This window comes from Leptodactylus fuscus, chromosome 6 (genome assembly GCF_031893055.1).
Source record: "Leptodactylus fuscus isolate aLepFus1 chromosome 6, aLepFus1.hap2, whole genome shotgun sequence".
Taxonomy (NCBI): Eukaryota; Metazoa; Chordata; class Amphibia; order Anura; family Leptodactylidae; genus Leptodactylus; species Leptodactylus fuscus.
In genome coordinates, this window is record NC_134270.1 from 121,718,147 (window position 1) to 121,741,208 (window position 23,062).

General features: G+C 44.7%; 2 protein-coding genes across 2 annotated transcripts in view; both read right to left on the minus strand.

The window, feature by feature from the left end:
• The window catches only part of LOC142209138 (beta-1,4 N-acetylgalactosaminyltransferase 2-like), a 39,661-nt gene extending 34,177 nt beyond the window's left edge, over positions 1–5,484 (minus strand). Inside the window, exons 1-2 of the mRNA XM_075278074.1 lie at positions 5,468–5,484; positions 4,948–5,091 (exon numbers count right to left, since the gene is read on the minus strand). Of these exons, the coding sequence (XP_075134175.1) occupies positions 4,948–5,091; positions 5,468–5,484 (161 nt within the window). The remainder of the gene's footprint in view (positions 1–4,947; positions 5,092–5,467) is intronic.
• The window catches only part of ZNF281 (zinc finger protein 281), a 523,665-nt gene that overhangs the window by 117,112 nt on the left and 383,491 nt on the right, over positions 1–23,062 (minus strand). The gene's annotated exons all lie outside the window — the stretch shown is intronic.

The window sequence follows — 23,062 nt, forward strand, 5'->3', positions numbered from 1 at the left end:
CCAGAACATGCAGATCCCAGTATTGTTTCCATGCTGGGTGCTGCTCACTCACCATTTTCTTTAAAACTGCAGTTGTGGATGTTGTGGGTACTATAGTTGTATGGGCATGTTAATGTTAACAAATCCAGGATCCACACTTGCCATACATAGTGTAGAGGTGGTTTTAAGTAGTGCAGTGGTGCACATCGTATGGCGGGTGAGCAGCACGGCTTTGTTACCTCTAGCCATGCTGTGTCGATACAGCTGATCTGTAGGGGTTCTGGTTATGTAAGTGATAAGTGCTGACTAGAGATGAGCGAACAGTGTTCTATCGAACACATGTTCGATCGGATATCAGGGTGTTCGCCATGTTCGAATCGAATCGAACACCACGTGGTAAAGTGCGCCAAAATTCGATTCCCCTCCCACCTTCCCTGGCGCCTTTTTTGCACCAATAACAGCGCAGGGGAGGTGGGACAGGAACTACGACACCGGGGGCATTGAAAAAAATTGGAAAAAGTCATTGGCTGCCGAAATCAGGTGACCTCCATTTTAGACGAATAGTGGATTTCAAATCCGGGTCATATGAGAATGTGAACTTTGTGACTATGAGACAGGGATAGCTGTACAGGCAGGGATAGCTAGGGATAACCTTTATTTAGGGGGGAATGTTATTAAAAATAACTTTTTGGGGCTCTATCGGGTGTGTAATTGTGATTTTTGTGAGATAAACTTTTTCCCATAGGGATGCATTGGCCAGCGCTGATTGGCCGAATTCCGTACTCTGGCCAATCAGTGCTGGCCAATGCATTCTATTAGCTTGATGAAGCAGAGTGTGCACAAGGGTTCAAGCGCACCCTCGGCTCTGATGTAGCAGAGCCGAGGCTGCACAAGGGTTCAAGCGCACCCTCGGCTCTGATGTAGGAGAGCCGAGGGTGCACTTGAACCCTTGTGCACCCTCAGCTCTGCTACATCAGAGCCGAGGGTGCGCTTGAACCCTTGTGCACACTCTGCTTCATCAAGCTAATAGAATGCATTGGCCAGCGCTGATTGGCCAATGTATTCTATTAGCCTGATGAAGTAGAGCTGAATGTGTGTGCTAAGCACACACATTCAGCTCTACTTCATCGGGCTAATAGAATGCATTGGCCAGCGCTGATTGGCCAGAGTACGGAACTCGACCAATCAGCGCTGGCTCTGCTGGAGGAGGCGGAGTCTAAGATCGCTCCACACCAGTCTCCATTCAGGTCCGACCTTAGACTCCGCCTCCTCCGGCAGAGCCAGCGCTGATTGGCCGAAGGCTGGCCAATGCATTCCTATGCGAATGCAGAGACTTAGCAGTGCTGAGTCAGTTTTGCTCAACTACACATCTGATGCACACTCGGCACTGCTACATCAGATGTAGCAATCTGATGTAGCAGAGCCGAGGGTGCACTAGAACCCCTGTGCAAACTCAGTTCACGCTAATAGAATGCATTGGCCAGCGCTGATTGGCCAATGCATTCTATTAGCCCGATGAAGTAGAGCTGAATGTGTGTGCTAAGCACACACATTCAGCACTGCTTCATCACGCCAATACAATGCATTAGCCAGTGCTGATTGGCCAGAGTACGGAATTCGGCCAATCAGCGCTGGCTCTGCTGGAGGAGGCGGAGTCTAAGATCGCTCCACACCAGTCTCCATTCAGGTCCGACCTTAGACTCCGCCTCCTCCAGCAGAGCCAGCGCTGATTGGCCGAATTCCGTACTCTGGCTAATCAGCACTGGCTAATGCATTGTATTGGCGTGATGAAGCAGTGCTGAATGTGTGTGCTTAGCACACACATTCAGCTCTACTTCATCGGGCTAATAGAATGCATTGGCCAATCAGCGCTGGCCAATGCATTCTATTAGCGTGAACTGAGTTTGCACAGGGGTTCTAGTGCACCCTCGGCTCTGCTACATCAGATTGCTACATCTGATGTAGCAGTGCTGAGTGTGCATCAGATGTGTAGTTGAGCAAAACTGACTCAGCACTGCTAAGTCTGCATTCGCATAGGAATGCATTGGCCAGCCTTCGGCCAATCAGCGCTGGCTCTGCCGGAGGAGGCGGAGTCTAAGGTCGGACCTGAATGGAGACTGGTGTGGAGCGATCTTAGACTCCGCCTCCTCCAGCAGAGCCAGCGCTGATTGGCCGAATTCCGTACTCTGGCCAATCAGCACTGGCTAATGCATTGTATTGGCTTGATGAAGCAGTGCTGAATGTGTGTGCTTAGCACACACATTCAGCTCTACTTCATCGGGCTAATAGAATGCATTGGCCAATCAGCGCTGGCCAATGCATTCTATTAGCGTGAACTGAGTTTGCACAGGGGTTCTAGTGCACCCTCGGCTCTGCTACATCAGATTGCTACATCTGATGTAGCAGTGCCGAGTGTGCATCAGATGTGTAGTTGAGCAAAACTGACTCAGCACTGCTAAGTCTGCATTCGCATAGGAATGCATTGGCCAGCCTTCGGCCAATCAGCGCTGGCTCTGCCGGAGGAGGCGGAGTCTAAGGTCGGACCTGAATGGAGACTGGTGTGGAGCTATCTTAGACTCCGCCTCCTCCAGCAGAGCCAGCGCTGATTGGTCGAGTTCCGTACTCTGGCCAATCAGCACTGGCCAATGCATTTCTATGGGGAAAAGTTAGCTTGCGAAAATCGCAAACTGACAGGGATTTCCATGAAATAAAGTGACTTTTATGCCCCCAGACATGCTTCCCCTGCTGTCCCAGTGTCATTCCAGGGTGTTGGTATCATTTCCTGGGGTGTCATAGTGGACTTGGTGACCCTCCAGACACGAATTTGGGTTTCCCCCTTAACGAGTTTATGTTCCCCATAGACTATAATGGGGTTCGAAACCCATTCGAACACTCGAACAGTGAGCGGCTGTTCGAATCGAATTTCGAACCTCGAACATTTTAGTGTTCGCTCATCTCTAGTGCTGACCAATACATTTAGAAAATATTTATAAAAATATCCAAAGTTTTCTGAAAAAATGGAAACATTAGTTTGACTATTCTATGTGATAGTCAAACCACATACAATAGGTAATGATTAAAGAATATCACATGTCTATTTTATGTTGCCATCATTTTTGCACAGCCTTTTATTTTTTTTTCAGATGTTAGAAGGCTCATACACTTAGCAACAATTTTTCAAATTTTTAAGAAAATTTACAAATCCTGCTTTTCAAAGGACCAGTTCAGTTCTGAATTGGTTTTGGAGGCCTAAACATTAGACATTCTTACATACAACTCTACATTTCAAAAACTTCACCTTTCAAAGTATTCAAAACACCATTTTTATGAATACTTTGCTTTAATTCTTGCGAAAATCCTTAAAGGGAGTCTGGTAGCAGGAAAATCAATATCAGACAAATGACAACACCTTGTAGGGCGGCTTCTACACTTTCCAAAAATACCTTTCTTATTCTAAATTGCAGTTCCTTTGTCATGAAAAGTTAGTTTTTTTTATTCTTAGGAAAATTAGCTGAAAGAGCTTTAGGGGCACTTAATCTACTGCAAAGACTTTGCTCTCTGCTCTAGATTATCAACCCTAACTGCAGATAAAGTGTGATAAAGTGGTAGATGTCACTCAAGTGATTGGGGCTGAGCTAGGCAGTAGATAGTGGCGAACTCTAGAGTGAAGGGTGGGAAGTCCAAGCAGGAGAAGACATACCCTGAAAGAATAAAGTGGCGATTTTCATAAAAATGGAGCTGCAATGCAGAATAAGAAAGGAATTTTTGGAAAGTTTAGAAAATGCCCTACAAGGTTACACACACTACAGCACAGCAATCCTTATCTTTCTATGCAATTTACTAACAGCCCTTAAAGGGGTTTTCTGGGCAAAACAATTATATTTAATAATTCTTATTATTTTTTTAAAGGTCTGCTAGTGCTATTAATGGGTTAATAAGTGCACGCATATAACTTTAACAGTGTTTTGAGTGATTTCTAGGTTTTTCTGGGTGTGCCTAGCATCTTCTGCATTTGTCTACATGTTGTAGTTTCCTGCTGCAATGCATTCTGGTAGTTGTAGGCTGTCACTCATCTCCTTCTCATTCCTCCCCCTCCCTCTCTAACACCCCCTCCCTGTTTCCCCAACTATTCCTCACACTACTATCCCTTCCCAGCTCAATCAGTCCACCCCCATACCCTATTATACTATACCTGTCTTCTTTCTGTTTCCCTTCTGCAGGAAATGCGCAGCACTGTGCCATAGCCTTCAATTCATCTCTATTGAGTAGGCTCCCAGCTTGCGCAATAGAGATGTACTGTCGGCTTCAGCTCTAAGCCAGAACTCTGGCTCTGTCCAACATGAGCGTGCCAACGACAAGGAAGGAAGAGAAGCCTTTCATGGAGAAGGAAGGCTAGACAGAAAGAAGATAGATAAGAATGATGGAGTGGAGAGGAGTAGTAGTGATGATCCGCTTCCGAAATGGAGAAACAGGTCGTTACCGGATCAGAAAATGTCCTTGGGGCAGTCACATGACTTTACAACTACATACTTTTGATTAATTATGTAATTTAGAAAGTAGGCGGGGGAGGGTGTTTATATTAGTGTAGGGTTTTATAGCTATCCCGGACAACCCCTTTAAATTAACGGTCTGCAGGCACAAGGATGAGCTCTGCAGCCAATGGGTTGGTCAGGAAGAGGTTAAGTTCATCCCCCAGACTTCCACTAGACCTACCTAAGCCTGACACTATACTGAGTAAGACCTCTATTCTGATTACAATGTCATTAAAAATTGTTTGAAGTGTTATATTGTACAAAATTAGGAAAATTTGTCTGATTGTGCCTGGTACTGCATCTCCATTGAAGTGAATGTGGATGAGCTACAATGTCTCATACAATCTGTGGCCATGTGTGAAAGCAGTAATATTTTCTTGATCCCATACAAGCCTTCTAATTACATTTTGATGATAATCTCCATTCCATGATTTACCGTTTTTTGTATTGTTGATATTCCTTCTCTCGACGGGCATGGGCTGTATCTAGATCATCCTTTGGCAAATTTTCCTTGAGATTCTGAACTCTCTTTGACTTGGAGGAACATGAACATTTGTTCTTCTGGAAGGTGAATTCATACCTGAAAAATAAAGTATATATTTTCATTTGTAGATTTGTAGATTATTGACATCGGTAGATTATTGACATTGGACCACCAATAGGGTTGAGCCGATCTTGAGATTTCAGGATCGTTTTTAAAATCCGATTTCCATTCATTTTCCAGCCGATCCCGATCGTGAAATTTTCTTGATCGCTGATCGGGATCCGATCTTTCCCGATCCCGATCGCTCAACCCTATTTAGGAGTTTATGTATTCTACGGTTGAGCCGATCTTGAGATTTCAGGATCATTTTTAAAATCCAATTTCCGATCATTTTCCAACTGATCCCGATTGTGAAATTCACCAATCGGGATCTGATCTTTTCCAATCCTGATCGCTCAACCCTATCAATCACCAATGTTGGTACTTCATGTTTGGAGACTGATTTGACCTTTCAGAAATGCAGAAGATGTTGCCAGTCACGATATAGGTCCACCATGATCCATGAGCATTTTGGAAATGTTCTTACAACAGAACATCCCAAGTCTAAGGAAATACTGACTTGAAAACTGATTTGTTGACCATCCTGAAGTATCTATGGTATAATTTGCTCTCTAAAACATAACAGAAGAAAGCATCTGACATGTTTTTCACATGGGGTGAATGTAGATGGACACCAGATGGCAGGTGCGCTGTCTGTATTAATTAATGTCCATTGCTCTTATCCTATCATGGACAGTAATAACATGGTGTGAACCTACCCTTGCTCTCGACATAAAACTGGAAAAGTTGAAACAATCTCAAGTGATCAGTTATTAAGTAAAGTGTTTTACTTTCCTGAAGAATGGCTTTTCAGTTCATTGCCTGTATAATGCCAGCTGCCTTTTCCTAGATTAACTTGACTAGGTGAATGCAATACTTTATTTCTTGTTTTACAATTCAATAAAAAGACCATTGAAAAGGATAAAAGGACTGTGGACCTGAAACTAAAAAGTAGAAGTTTCCTTCATTATTAATATATTAATATATATATATATTAATATATATTAATGCGCGCACATATATATGCGCCCAACCCTGTATGCGCGCACGTTTATATTTATGCGCGCAAATATTTTTGCGCGTACACATTTATGTGCCCTACCCTGTATATGAGCGCACATATTTATGCGCGCACATATTTATGCGCCCTACGCTGTATATGCGCCCTACCCTGTATATGCACGCACATATTTTTGTGCGCACATATTTATGCGCCCTACCCTGTATATGCGCGCACATTTTTATGCGCCCTACCCTGTATATGCGTGCACACATTTATGCGCGCACATATTTATGCGCCCTACCCTGTATATGCACGCACATATTTTTGCACGCACATATTTATGCGCATTACCTTGTATATGTGCACATATTTATGTGCCCTATGTGTACATGCGCGCACATATTTATGCGCCCTACCCTGTATATGCGCGCACATATTTATGCGCGCACATATTTATGCGCACTACCCTGTACATGCACGCACATATTTTTGCACACACATATTTATGCGCATTACCCTGTATATGCGCACATATTTATGTGCCCTATGCTGCATATGCGCGAACATATTTATGCGCCCTACCCTGTATATGCACGCACATATTTATGCGCACTACCCTGTATACGCGCACACATATTTATGCGCGCACATATATATGCGCCCTACCCTGTATGCGCGCACATTTATATTTATGCGTGCACATATTTATGCGCGCACACATTTATGTGCCCTACCCTGTATATGAGCGCACATATTTATGCGCGCACATATTTATGCGCCCTACCCTGTATCTGCGTGCACATATTTATGCGCCCTACCCTGTATATGCGTGCACATATTTATGCGCGCACATATTTATGCGCCCTACCCTGTATATGCACGCACATATTTTTGCACGCACATATTTATGCGCACTACCCTGTATATGCGCGCGCATATTTATGCGTGCACATATTTATGCGCGCACATATTTATGCACCCTACCCTGTATATGCGCCCTACCCTGTACATGCACGCACATATTTTTGTGCGCACATATTTATGCGCCCTACCCTGTATATGCGCACACATATTTATGCGCCCTACCCTGTATATGCGTGCACACATTTATGCGCGCACATATTTATGTGCCCTACCCTGTATATGCGCGCACATATTTTTGCGCGCACATATTTATGCGCATTACCCTGTATATGCGCACATATTTATGTGCCCTACGTGTATATGCGCGCACATATTTATGCGCCCTACCCTGTATATGCGCGCGCATATTTATGCGCGCACATATTTATGCGCACTACCCTGTACATGCACGCACATATTTTTGCACACACATATTTATGCGCATTACCCTATATATGCGCACATATTTATGTGCCCTACGCTGCATATGCGCGCACATATTTATGCGCACTACCCTGTACATGCACGCACATTTATGCGCGCACATATTTATGCACACTACCCTGTATATGCGCACACATATTTATGCGCGCACATATATATGCGCCCTACCCTGTATGCACGCACATTTATATTTATGCGTGCACATATTTATGCGCGCACACATTTATGCACCCTACCCTGTATAAGCGTGCACATATTTATGCGCCCTACCCTGTATATGCGTGCACATATTTATGCGCGCACATATTTATGCGCCCTACCCTGTATATGCACGCACATATTTTTGCACGCACATATTTATGCGCACTACCCTGTATATGCGCACATATTTATGTGCCTTACGCTCTATATGCACGCACATATTTATGCGCCCTACCCTGTATATGCGCGCGCATATTTATGCGCGCACATATTTATGCGTACTACCCTGTACATGCACGCACATATTTATGCGTGCATATACTTATGTGCACTACCCTGTATACGCGCACACATATTTATGCGCGCACATATATATGCGCCCTACCCTGTATGCGCGCACATTTATATTTATGCGCGCACATATTTATGCGCGCACACATTCATGCGCGCACACATTTATGTGCCCTACCCTGTATATGAGCGCACATATTTATGCGCGCACATATTTATGCGCCCTACCCTGTATATGCGTGCACATATTTATCCGCACACATATTTATGTGCGCAAATATATGCGCCCTACCCTGTATATGCGCGCACATATTTATGCGCCTTACCCTGTATATGCGTGCACATAATTATGTGCGCACATATTTATGCGCCCTACCCTGTATATGCGCATGTATATTTAGGTGCGCACATATTTATGCACGCACAAATTTATGCGCACTACCCTGTATATGCGCGCACATATTTATGCGCGCACATATTTATGCGTCCTACCCTGTATATGCGCGCACATATTTATGCGCGCACATATTTATGCGTCCTACCCTGTATATGCGCGCACATATTTATGCGCGCACATATATGTGCCCAACCCTGTATATGCGTGCACATATTTATGCGTGCACATATTTATGCGCGCACATATTTATGCACCCTACCCTATATATTCGCACACATATTTATGCGCGCACATATTTATGGACGCACATATTTATGCGCCCTACCCTGCATATGTGCCCTACCCTGTATATGCACACACATATTTTTGCGCGCACATATTTATGCGCACTACCCTGTATATGCACACATATTTATGTGCCCTACACTGTATATGCGCGCACATATCTTTGTGCGCACATATTTATGCGCCCTACCCTGTATATGCGTGCACATATTTATGCGCCCTACCCTGTATATGCACGCACATATTTATGCGCCCTACCCTGTATATGCGCGCACATATTTATGCACCCTACCCTGTATATGCATGCACATATTTTTGCGCGCACATATTTATGCGCATTACCCTGTATATGCGCACATATTTATGTGCCCTAGGCTACATATGCGCGCACATATTTATGCGCCCTACCCTGTATATGCGCGCGCTTATTTATGCGCGCACATATTTATGCGCACTACCCTGTATACGCGCACACATATTTATGCGCACACATATATATGTGCCCTACACTGTATGCGCGCATTTATATTTATGCGCGCACATATTTATGCGCGCACACATTTATGTGCCCTACCCTGTATATGGGCGCACATATTTATGCGCCCTACCCTGTATATGCGCGCACAGATTTATGCACCCTACCCTGTATATGCATGCACATATTTATGCGCCCTACCCTGTATATGCGTGCACATATTTATGCGCGCACATATTTATGCGCCCTAACCTGTATATGCGCGCACATATTTATGCGCCCTACCCTGTATATGCGTGCACATATTTATGCACCCTACCCTGTATATGCATGCACATATTTATGCGCCCTACCCCGTATATGCGTGCACATATTTATGCGCGCACATATTTATGCGCCCTACCCTGTATGCGCGCACATTTATATTTATGCGCGCACATATTTATGCGCCCTACCCTGTATCTGCGTGCACATATTTATGCGCCCTACCCTGTATATGCGTGCACATATTTATGCGCGCACATATTTATGCGCCCTACCCTGTATATGCACGCACATATTTTTGCACGCACATATTTATGCGCACTACCCTGTATATGCGCGCGCATATTTATGCGTGCACATATTTATGCGCGCACATATTTATGCACCCTACCCTGTATATGCGCCCTACCCTGTACATGCACGCACATATTTTTGTGCGCACATATTTATGCGCCCTACCCTGTATATGCGCACACATATTTATGCGCCCTACCCTGTATATGCGTGCACACATTTATGCGCGCACATATTTATGTGCCCTACCCTGTATATGCGCGCACATATTTTTGCGCGCACATATTTATGCGCATTACCCTGTATATGCGCACATATTTATGTGCCCTACGTGTATATGCGCGCACATATTTATGCGCCCTACCCTGTATATGCGCGCGCATATTTATGCGCGCACATATTTATGCGCACTACCCTGTACATGCACGCACATATTTTTGCACACACATATTTATGCGCATTACCCTATATATGCGCACATATTTATGTGCCCTACGCTGCATATGCGCGCACATATTTATGCGCACTACCCTGTACATGCACGCACATTTATGCGCGCACATATTTATGCACACTACCCTGTATATGCGCACACATATTTATGCGCGCACATATATATGCGCCCTACCCTGTATGCACGCACATTTATATTTATGCGTGCACATATTTATGCGCGCACACATTTATGCACCCTACCCTGTATAAGCGTGCACATATTTATGCGCCCTACCCTGTATATGCGTGCACATATTTATGCGCGCACATATTTATGCGCCCTACCCTGTATATGCACGCACATATTTTTGCACGCACATATTTATGCGCACTACCCTGTATATGCGCACATATTTATGTGCCTTACGCTCTATATGCACGCACATATTTATGCGCCCTACCCTGTATATGCGCGCGCATATTTATGCGCGCACATATTTATGCGTACTACCCTGTACATGCACGCACATATTTATGCGTGCATATACTTATGTGCACTACCCTGTATACGCGCACACATATTTATGCGCGCACATATATATGCGCCCTACCCTGTATGCGCGCACATTTATATTTATGCGCGCACATATTTATGCGCGCACACATTCATGCGCGCACACATTTATGTGCCCTACCCTGTATATGAGCGCACATATTTATGCGCGCACATATTTATGCGCCCTACCCTGTATATGCGTGCACATATTTATCCGCACACATATTTATGTGCGCAAATATATGCGCCCTACCCTGTATATGCGCGCACATATTTATGCGCCTTACCCTGTATATGCGTGCACATAATTATGTGCGCACATATTTATGCGCCCTACCCTGTATATGCGCATGTATATTTAGGTGCGCACATATTTATGCACGCACAAATTTATGCGCACTACCCTGTATATGCGCGCACATATTTATGCGCGCACATATTTATGCGTCCTACCCTGTATATGCGCGCACATATTTATGCGCGCACATATTTATGCGTCCTACCCTGTATATGCGCGCACATATTTATGCGCGCACATATATGTGCCCAACCCTGTATATGCGTGCACATATTTATGCGTGCACATATTTATGCGCGCACATATTTATGCACCCTACCCTATATATTCGCACACATATTTATGCGCGCACATATTTATGGACGCACATATTTATGCGCCCTACCCTGCATATGTGCCCTACCCTGTATATGCACACACATATTTTTGCGCGCACATATTTATGCGCACTACCCTGTATATGCACACATATTTATGTGCCCTACACTGTATATGCGCGCACATATCTTTGTGCGCACATATTTATGCGCCCTACCCTGTATATGCGTGCACATATTTATGCGCCCTACCCTGTATATGCACGCACATATTTATGCGCCCTACCCTGTATATGCGCGCACATATTTATGCACCCTACCCTGTATATGCATGCACATATTTTTGCGCGCACATATTTATGCGCATTACCCTGTATATGCGCACATATTTATGTGCCCTAGGCTACATATGCGCGCACATATTTATGCGCCCTACCCTGTATATGCGCGCGCTTATTTATGCGCGCACATATTTATGCGCACTACCCTGTATACGCGCACACATATTTATGCGCACACATATATATGTGCCCTACACTGTATGCGCGCATTTATATTTATGCGCGCACATATTTATGCGCGCACACATTTATGTGCCCTACCCTGTATATGGGCGCACATATTTATGCGCCCTACCCTGTATATGCGCGCACAGATTTATGCACCCTACCCTGTATATGCATGCACATATTTATGCGCCCTACCCTGTATATGCGTGCACATATTTATGCGCGCACATATTTATGCGCCCTAACCTGTATATGCGCGCACATATTTATGCGCCCTACCCTGTATATGCGTGCACATATTTATGCACCCTACCCTGTATATGCATGCACATATTTATGCGCCCTACCCCGTATATGCGTGCACATATTTATGCGCGCACATATTTATGCGCCCTACCCTGTATATGCGCACGCATATTTATGCACGCACATATTTATGCGCACTACCCTGTACATGCACGCACATATTTATGCGCGCACATATTTATGCGCACTACCCTGTATACGCGCACACATATTTATGCGCGCACGTATATATACGCCCTAACCTGTATGCGCGCACATTTATATTTATGCGCGCACATATTTATGCGCGCACATATTTATGCGCGCACATATTTATGCGCACTACCCTGTATATGCACGCACATATTTATGCGCCCTACTCTGTATATGTGCGCACATTTTTATGCGCGCACATATTTATGCGCGCACATATTTATGCGACCTACCCTGTATATGCACACACACATTTATATTTATGCGCGCACATATTTATGCACGCACATATATATGCACCCTACCCTGTATATGTGCCCTACCCTGTACATGCGTGCACATATTTATGCGTGCACATATTTATGCGCGCACATATTTATCTGCCCTACCCTGTATATGAGCGCACATATTTATGCGTGCACATATTTATGCGCCCTACCCTGTATATGCACGCACATATTTTTGCGCGCACATATTTATGCGCACTACCCTGTATATGCACACATATTTATGTGCCCTACGCTGTATATGCGCGCACATATTTATGCGCACTACCCTGTATACGCGCACACATATTTATGCGCGCACATATATATGCGCCCTACCCTGTATGCGCGCACATTAATATTTATGCGCGCACATATTTATGCGCGCACACATTTATGTGCCCTACCCTGTATATGAGCGCACATATTTATGTGCGCACATATTTATGTGCCCTACGCTGTATATGCGCGCACATATTTATGCGCCCTACCCTGTATATGCTCGCGCATATTTATGCGCGCACATATTTATGCGCACTACCCTGTACATGCACGCACATATTTATGCGCGCACATATATATGCGCCCAACCCTGTATGCGCTCACATTTATATTTATGCGCGCACATATTTATGCACGCACACATTCATGCGCGCACACATTTATGCGCCCTAACCTGTAAATGCGCATGCATATTTATGCGCGCACATATTTATGCGCGCACAAATTTATGCGCACTACCCTGTTTATGCGCGCACATATTTATGCGCCCTACCCTGTATTTGCGTGCACATATTTATGCGCCCTACCCTGTATATGCGCCCTACCCTGTATATGCACGCACATATTTTTGCGCGCACATATTTATGCGCACTACCCTGTATATGAACACATATTTATGTGCCCTACGCTGTATATGCGCGCACATATTTTTGTTCGCACATATTTATGCGCCCTACCCTTTATATGCGCGCACATATTTATGCGCCCTACCCTGTATATGCGCGCACATATTTTTTGCGCGCACATATTTATGCACCCTACCCTGTATATGCGTGCACATATTTATGCACCCTACCCTGTATATGCGTGCAGATATTTATGCGCGCACATATTTATGCGCCCTACCCTGTATATGCGCGCGCATATTTATGCGCGCACATATTTATGCGCACTACCCTTTACATGCACGCACATATTTTTGCGCGCACATATTTATGCGCATTACCCTGTATTTGCGCACATATTTATGTGCTCTACGCTGTATATGCGCGCACATATTTATGCGCCCTACCCTGTATATGCGCGCGCATATTTATGCGCGCACATATTTATGCGCACTACCCTGTACATGCACGCAAATATTTATGCGCGCACATATCTATGCGCACTACCCTGTATACGCGCACACATATTTATGCGCGCACATATATATGTGCCCTACCCTGTATATGAGCGCACATATTTATGCGCCCTACTCTGTATATGCACGCACATATTTATGCGCGCACATATTTATGCGCCCTACCCTGTATATGCGCACACACATTTATATTTATGTGCGCACATATTTATGCACGCACATATATATGCGCCCTACCCTGTATATGTGCCCTACCCTGTACATGCGTGCACATATTTATGCGTGCACATATTTATGCGCGCACATATTTATCTGCCCTACCCTGTATATGAGCGCACATATTTATGCGCGCACATATTTATGCGCCCTACCCTGTATATGCACGCACATATTTTTGCGCGCACATATTTATGCGCACTACCCTATATATGCGCACATATTTATGTGCCCTATGCTGTATATGCGCGCACATATTTATGCGCACTACCCTGTATACGCGCACACATATTTATGCGCGCACATATATATGCGCCCTATCCTGTATGCGCGCACACATTTATGTGCCCTACCCTGTATATGAGCGCACATATTTATGCGCACACATATTTATGTGCCCTACGCTGTATATGCACGCACATATTTATGCGCCCTACCCTGTATATGCGCGCGCATATTTATGCGTGCACATATTTATGCGCACTACCCTGTACATGCACGCACATATTTATGTGCGCATATATTTATGCGCACTACCCTGTATAAACGCACACATATTTATGCAAGCACATATATATTCATGCGCGCACATATTTATGTGCCCTACCCTGTATATGAGCGCACATATTTATGCGCGCACATATTTATGCGCCCTACCCTGTATATGCGCGCACATATTTCTCCGCACACATATTTATGTGCGCAAATATATGCGCCCTACCCTGTATATGCGCGCACATATTTATGCGCCCTACCCTGTATATGCGTGCACATAATTATGTGCGCACATATTTATGCGCCCTACCCTGTATATGCGCATGCATATTGATGCGCGCACATATTTATGCGCGCACAAATTTATGCGCACTACCCTGTATATGCGCGCACATATTTATGCGCCCTACCCTGTATATGCGCGCACATATTTATGCGCCCTACCCTGTATACGCGCCCTACCCTGTATATGCACGCACATATTTATGCGTACTACCCTGTATATGCACACATATTTATGTGCCCTACGCTGTATATGCGCTAATATATTTTTGTGCGCACATATTTATGCGCCCTACCCTGTATATGCGCGCACATATTTCTGCGCTCTAACCTGTATATGCGCGCACATATTTATGCGCGCACATATTTATGTGCCCTACCCTGTATATGCGCGCACATATTTATGCGCCCTACCCTGTATATGCGTGCACATATTTATGCGCGCACATATTTATGCGCCCTACCCTGTATATGCGTTCGCATAATTTTGCGCGCACATATTTATGCGCATTACCCTGTATTTGCGCACATATTTATGTGCTCTACGCTGTATATGCGCGCACATATTTATGCGCCCTACCCTGTATATGCGCGCACATATTTATGCGCACTACCCTGTACATGCACTCACATATTTATGCGCGCACATATTTATGCGCACTTCCCTGTATACGCGCACACATATTTATGCGCGCACATATATATGCGCCCTACCCTGTATGCGCGCACATTTATGTTTATGTGCGCACATATTTATGCGCGCACATATTTATGCGCCCTACCCTGTATATGCGTGCACATATTTATGCGCGCACATATTTATGCGCCCTACCCTGTATATGCACGCACATATTTTTGCGCGCACATATTTATGTGCGCTACCCTGTATATGCGCACATATTTATGTGCCCTACGCTGTATATCCACGCACATATATATGCGCCCAACCCTGTATGCGCGCACATATTTATGCGCGCACATATTTATGCGCCCTACCCTGTATATGCGCGCATATTTATGCGCGCACATATTTATGCGCACTACCCTGTACATGCACGCACATATTTATGCTCGCATATATTTATGCGCACTACCCTGTATACACGCACACATATTTATGCGCGCACATATATATGCGCCCAACCCTGTATGCGCTCACATTTATATTTATGCGCGCATATATTTATGCGCGCACACATTCATGCGCGCATACATTTATGTGCCCTACCCTGTGTATAAGCGCACATATTTATCCGCACACATATTTATGTGCGCAAATATATGCGCCCTACCCTGTATATGCGTGCACATAATTATGTGCGCACATTTTTATGCACCCTACCCTGTATATGCGCATGCATATTTATGCGCGCACATATTTATGTGTGCACAAATTTATGCGCACTACCCTGTATATGCGCGCACATATTTATGCGCCCTACCCTGTATATGCGCGCACATATTTATGCGCCCTACCCTGTATATGCACCCTACCCTGTATATGCACGCACATATTTTTGTGCGCACATATTTATGCGCACTACCCTGTATATGCACACATATTTATGTGCCCTACGCTGTATATGCGCGCACATATTTTTGTGCGCACATATTTATGCGCTCTACCCTGTATATGCGCGCACATATTTATGCGCTCTACCATGTATTCGCGCACATATTTATGCGTGCACATATTTATGCGCCCTACCCTGTATATGCGCGCACATATTTATGCGCCCTACCCTGTATATGCGTGTACATATTTATGCACCCTACCCTGTATATGCATGCACATATTTATGCGCGCACATATTTATGCGCCCTACCCTGTATATGCGCGCGCATATTTATGCGCACTACCCTGTACATTCACGCACATATTTTTGCGCGCACATATTTATGCGCATTACCCTGTATTTGCGCACATATTTATGTGCTCTACGCTGTATATGCGCGCACATATTTATGCGACCTACCCTGTATATGCGCGCGCATATTTATGCGCGCACATATTTATGCGCACTACCCTGTACATGCATGCACATATTTATGCGCGCGCATGTTTATGCGCACTACCCTATATACGCGCACACATATTTATGCGCGCACATATATATGCGCCCTACCCTGTATGCGCGCACATTTATATTTATGCGCGCACATATTTATGCGCGCACACATTTGTGTGCCCTACCCTGTATATGAGCGCACATATTTATGCGCACACATATTTATGCGCCCTACCCTGTATATGCGTGCACATATTTATGCGCCCTACCCTTTATATGCGTGCACATATTTATGCGCGCACATATTTATGCGCCCTACCCTGTATATGCACGCACATATTTTTGCGCGCACATATTTATGTGCACTACCCTATATACACGCACACATATTTATGCGCGCACATATATATGCACCTAACCCTGTATGCGCGCACATTTTTATGCGCGCACACATTCATGCGCGCACACATTTATGTGCCGTACCCTGTATATGAGCGCACATATTTATGCGCGCACATATTCATGCGCCCTACCCTGTATATGCGCGCACATATTTATCCGCACACATATTTTTGTGCGCAAATATATGCGCCCTACCCTGTATATGCGCGCACATATTTATGCGCCCTACCCTGTATATGCGCATGCATATTTATGCGCACACATATTTATGCGCGCACAAATTAATGCGCACTACCCTGTATATGCGCGCACATATTTATGCGCGCACATATTTATGTGCCCTACCCTGTATATGCGCGTACATATTTATGCGCGTACATATTTATGCGCCCTACCCTGTATATGCGCGCACATATTTATCCGCGCACATATTTATGCGAACACATATTTATGCGCGCACATATATATGCGCCCTACCCTGAATATGTGCCCTACCCTGAATACGCGCACACATATTTATGCGCGCCCATATATATGCACCCTAACCTGTATGCGCGCACATATATATTTATGTGTGCACATATTTATGCATGCACATATTTATGCGCCCTACCCTGTATATGCGCGCACATATTTATGAGCCTTACCCTGTATATGCGTGCACATATTTATGCGCGCACATATATATGCGCCCTACCCTGAATATGCGCCCTACCCTGAGTATGTGCACACATATTTATGCACGCACATATATATGCGCCCTAACCTGTATGCGCGCACATATATATTTATGCATGCACATATTTATGCATGCACATATTTATGCGCCCTACCCTGAATATGCGCACATATTTATGCGCCCTACCCTGTATATGCACGCACATATTTATGCGCCCTACTCTGTATATGTGCGCACATTTTTATGCGCGCACATATTTATGCGCGCACATATTTATGCGCGCACATATTTATGCGCACTACCCTGTATATGCACGCACATATTTATGCGCCCTACTCTGTATATGCGCGCACATATTTATGCACGCACATATTTATGCGCGCACATATTTATGCGCGCACATATTTATGCGCCCTACCCTGTATATGCGCACACACATTTATATTTATGCGCGCACATATTTATGCGCGCACATATATATGCGCCCTACCCCGTATATGCGCCCTATCCTGTACATGCGTGCACATATTTATGTGTGCACATATTTATGCGCGCACATATTTATCTGCCCTACCCTGTATGAGCGCACATATTTATGCGTGCACATATTTATGCGCCCTACCTTGTATATGCACGCACATATTTTTGCGCGCACATATTTATGCGCACTACCCTGTATATGCGCACATATTTATGTGCCCTACGCTGTATATGCGCGCACATATATATGCGCCCAACCCTGTATGCGCGTACATTTATATTTATGCGCGCACATATTTATGCGCGCAGACATTCATGCGCGCACACATTTATGTGCCCTACCCTGTATATGAGCGCACATATATATGCGCGCACATATTTATGCGCCCTACCCTGTATATGCGCGCACATATTTATGTGCCCTACCCTGTATAGGCGCATGCATATTTATGCGCACACATATTTATGCACGCACAAATTTATGCGCACTACCCTGTATATGCGCGCACATAATTATGCGCGCACATATTTATGCGCCCTACCCTGTATATGCGCGTACATATTTATGCGCGCACATATTTATGCGCCCTACCCTGTATATGCGCGTACATATTTATGCGCGCACATATTTATGCGTAGACATATTTATGCTCGCACATATATATGCGCCCTACCCTGAAAATGTGCCCTACCCTGAATACGCGCACACATATTTATGCGCGCCCATATATATGCACCCTAACCTGTATGCGCGCACATATATATTTATGCGTGCACATATTTATGTATGCACATATTTATGCGCCCTACCCTGTATATGCGCGCACATATTTATGCGCCCTACCCTGTATATGCGCGCACATATTTATGTGCCCTACCCTGTAAATGCACGCACATATTTATGCGCCCTACTCTGTATATGTGCGCACATTTTTATGCGCGCACATATTTTTGCGCGCACATATTTATGCGCGCACATATTTATGCGCACTACCCTGTATATGCACGCACATATTTATGCGCCCTACTCTGTATATGCGTGCACATATTTATGCGCGCACATATTTATGCGCGCACACATTCATGCGCGCACACATTTATGTACCCTACCCTGTGTATGAGCGCACATATTTATGCGCGCACATATTTATGCGCCCTACCCTGTATATGCGCGCACATATTTATGTGCCCTACCCTGTATAGGCGCATGCATATTTATGCGCACACATATTTATGCACGCACAAATTTATGCGCACTACCCTGTATTTGCGCGCACATATTTATGCGCGCACATATTTATGCGCCCTACCCTGTATATGCGCGTACATATTTATGCGCGCACATATTTATGCGTAGACATATTTATGCTCGCACATATATATGCGCCCTACCCTGAAAATGTGCCCTACCCTGAATACGCGCACACATATTTATGCGCGCCCATATATATGCACCCTAACCTGTATGCGCGCACATATATATTTATGCGTGCACATATTTATGCATGCACATATTTATGCGCCCTACCCTGTATATGCGCGCACATATTTATGCGCCCTACCCTGTATATGCGCGCGCAAATTTATGCACGTACATATTTATGCGCACTACCCTGTATATGCGTGCACATATTTATGCGCGCCTATATATCTGCACCCTACCCTGAATATGCGCCCTCCCCTGAATACGCGCAGACATATTTATGCGCGCACATATATATGCGCCCTAACCTGTATGCGCGCACATATATATTTATGCGTGCACATATTTATGCATGCACATATTAATGCGCCCTACCCTGTATATGCGCGCACATATTTATGCGCCCTACCCTGTATATGCGCGCGCATATTTATGCGCGCACATATTTATGAGCACTACCCTGTATATGCGTGCACATATTTATGCGCGCACATATATATGCGCCCTACCCTGAATATGCGCCCTACCCTGAGTACGTGCACACATATTTATGCACGCACATATATATGCGCCCTAACCTGTATGCGCACACATATATATTTATGCGTGCACATATTTATGCATGCACATATTTATGCGCCCTACCTTGAATATGCGCACATATTTATGCGCCCTACCCTGTATATGCACGCACATATTTATGCGCCCTACTCTGTATATGTGCGCACATATTTATGCGCGCACATATTTATGCGCGCACATATTTATGCGCGCACATATTTATGCGCGCACATATTTTTTCGCACTACCCTGTATATGCACGCACATATTTATGCGCCCTACTCTGTATATGCGCGCACATGTTTATGCGCGCACATGTTTATGCACGCACATGTTTATGCGCGCACATGTTTATGCGCGCACATGTTTATGCGCGCACATGTTTATGCGCGCTCATATTTATGCGCCCTACCCTGTATATGCGCCCTACCCTGTACATGCGTGCACATATTTATGCGTGCACATATTTATGCGCGCACATATTTATCTGCCCTACCCTGTATATGAGCGCAAATATTTATGCGTGCACATATTTATGCGCCCTACGCTGTATATGCACGCACATATTAATGCGCGCACATATATATGCGCCCAACCCTGTATGCGCGCACGTTTATATTTATGCGCGCACATATTTTTGCGCGTACACATTTATGTGCCCTACCCTGTATATGAGCGCACATATTTATGCGCGCACATATTTATGCGCCCTACCCTGTATATGCGCGCACATATTTATTCGCACACATAGTTATGTGCGCAAATATATGCGCCCTACCCTGTATATGCGCGCAGATTTTTATGCGCCCTACCCTGTATATGCGCATGCATATTTATGCGCACACATATTTATGCGCGCACAAATTTATGCGCACTACCCTGTATATGCGCGCACATATTTATGCGCGCACATATTTATGCGCGTACATATTTATGCGCCCTACCCTGTATATGCGCGTACATATTTATGCGCGCACATATTGATGCGTACACATATTTATGCGCGCACATATATATGCGCCCTACCCTGAATATGTGCCCTACCCTAAATACGCGCACACATATTTATGCGCGCCCATATATATGAACCCTAACCTGTATGCGTGCACATATATATTTATGCATGCACATATTTATGCATGCACATATTTATGCGCCCTACCCTGTATATGCGTGCACATATTTATGCGCCCTACCCTGTATATGCGCGCGCATATTTATGTGCGTACATATTTATGCGCACTACCCTGTATATGCGTGCACATATTTATGCGCGCACATATATCTGCGCCCTACCCTGAATATGCACCCTACCCTGAATACGCGCACAAATATTTATGCGCGCACATATATATGCGCCCTAACCTGTATGCGCGCACATATATATTTATGCGTGCACATATTTATGCATGCACATATTTATGCGCCCTACCCTGTATATGCGTGCACATATTTATGCGCCCTACCCTGTATATGCGCGCGCATATTTATGTGCGTACATATTTATGCGCACTACCCTGTATATGCGTGCACATATTTATGCGCGCACATATATCTGCGCCCTACCCTGAATATGCGCCCTACCCTGAATACGCGCACAAATATTTATGCGCGCACATATATATGCGCCCTAACCTGTATGCGCGCACATATATATTTATGCGTGCACATATTTATGCATACATATATTTATGCGCCCTACCCTGTATATGCGCGCACATATTTTTTCGCACTACCCTGTATATGCACGCGCATATTTATGCGCCCTACTCTGTATATGCGCGCACATGTTTATGCGCGCACATGTTTATGCACGCACATGTTTATGCGCGCACATGTTTATGCGCGCACATGTTTATGCGCGCACATGTTTATGCGCGCTCATATTTATGCGCCCTACCCTGTATATGCGCCCTACCCTGTACATGCGTGCACATATTTATGCGTGCACATATTTATGCGCGCACATATTTATCTGCCCTACCCTGTATATGAGCGCAAATATTTATGCGTGCACATATTTATGCGCCCTACCCTGTATATGCACGCACATACTTTTGCGCGCACATATTTATGCGCACTACCCTGTATATGCGCACATATTTATGTGCCCTACGCTGTATATGCACGCACATATTAATGCGCGCACATATATATGCGCCCAACCCTGTATGCGCGCACGTTTATATTTATGCGCGCACATATTTTTGCGCGTACACATTTATGTGCCCTACCCTGTATATGAGCGCACATATTTATGCGCGCACATATTTATGCGCCCTACCCTGTATATGCGCGCACATATTTATTCGCACACATAGTTATGTGCGCAAATATATGCGCCCTACCCTGTATATGCGCGCAGATTTTTATGCGCCCTACCCTGTATATGCGCATGCATATTTATGCGCACACATATTTATGCGCGCACAAATTTATGCGCACTACCCTGTATATGCGCGCACATATTTATGCGCGCACATATTTATGCGCCCTACCCTGTATATGCGCGTACATATTTATGCGCGCACATATTCATGCGTACACATATTTATGCGCGCACATATATATACGCCCTACCCTGAATATGTGCCCTACCCTAAATACGCGCACACATATTTA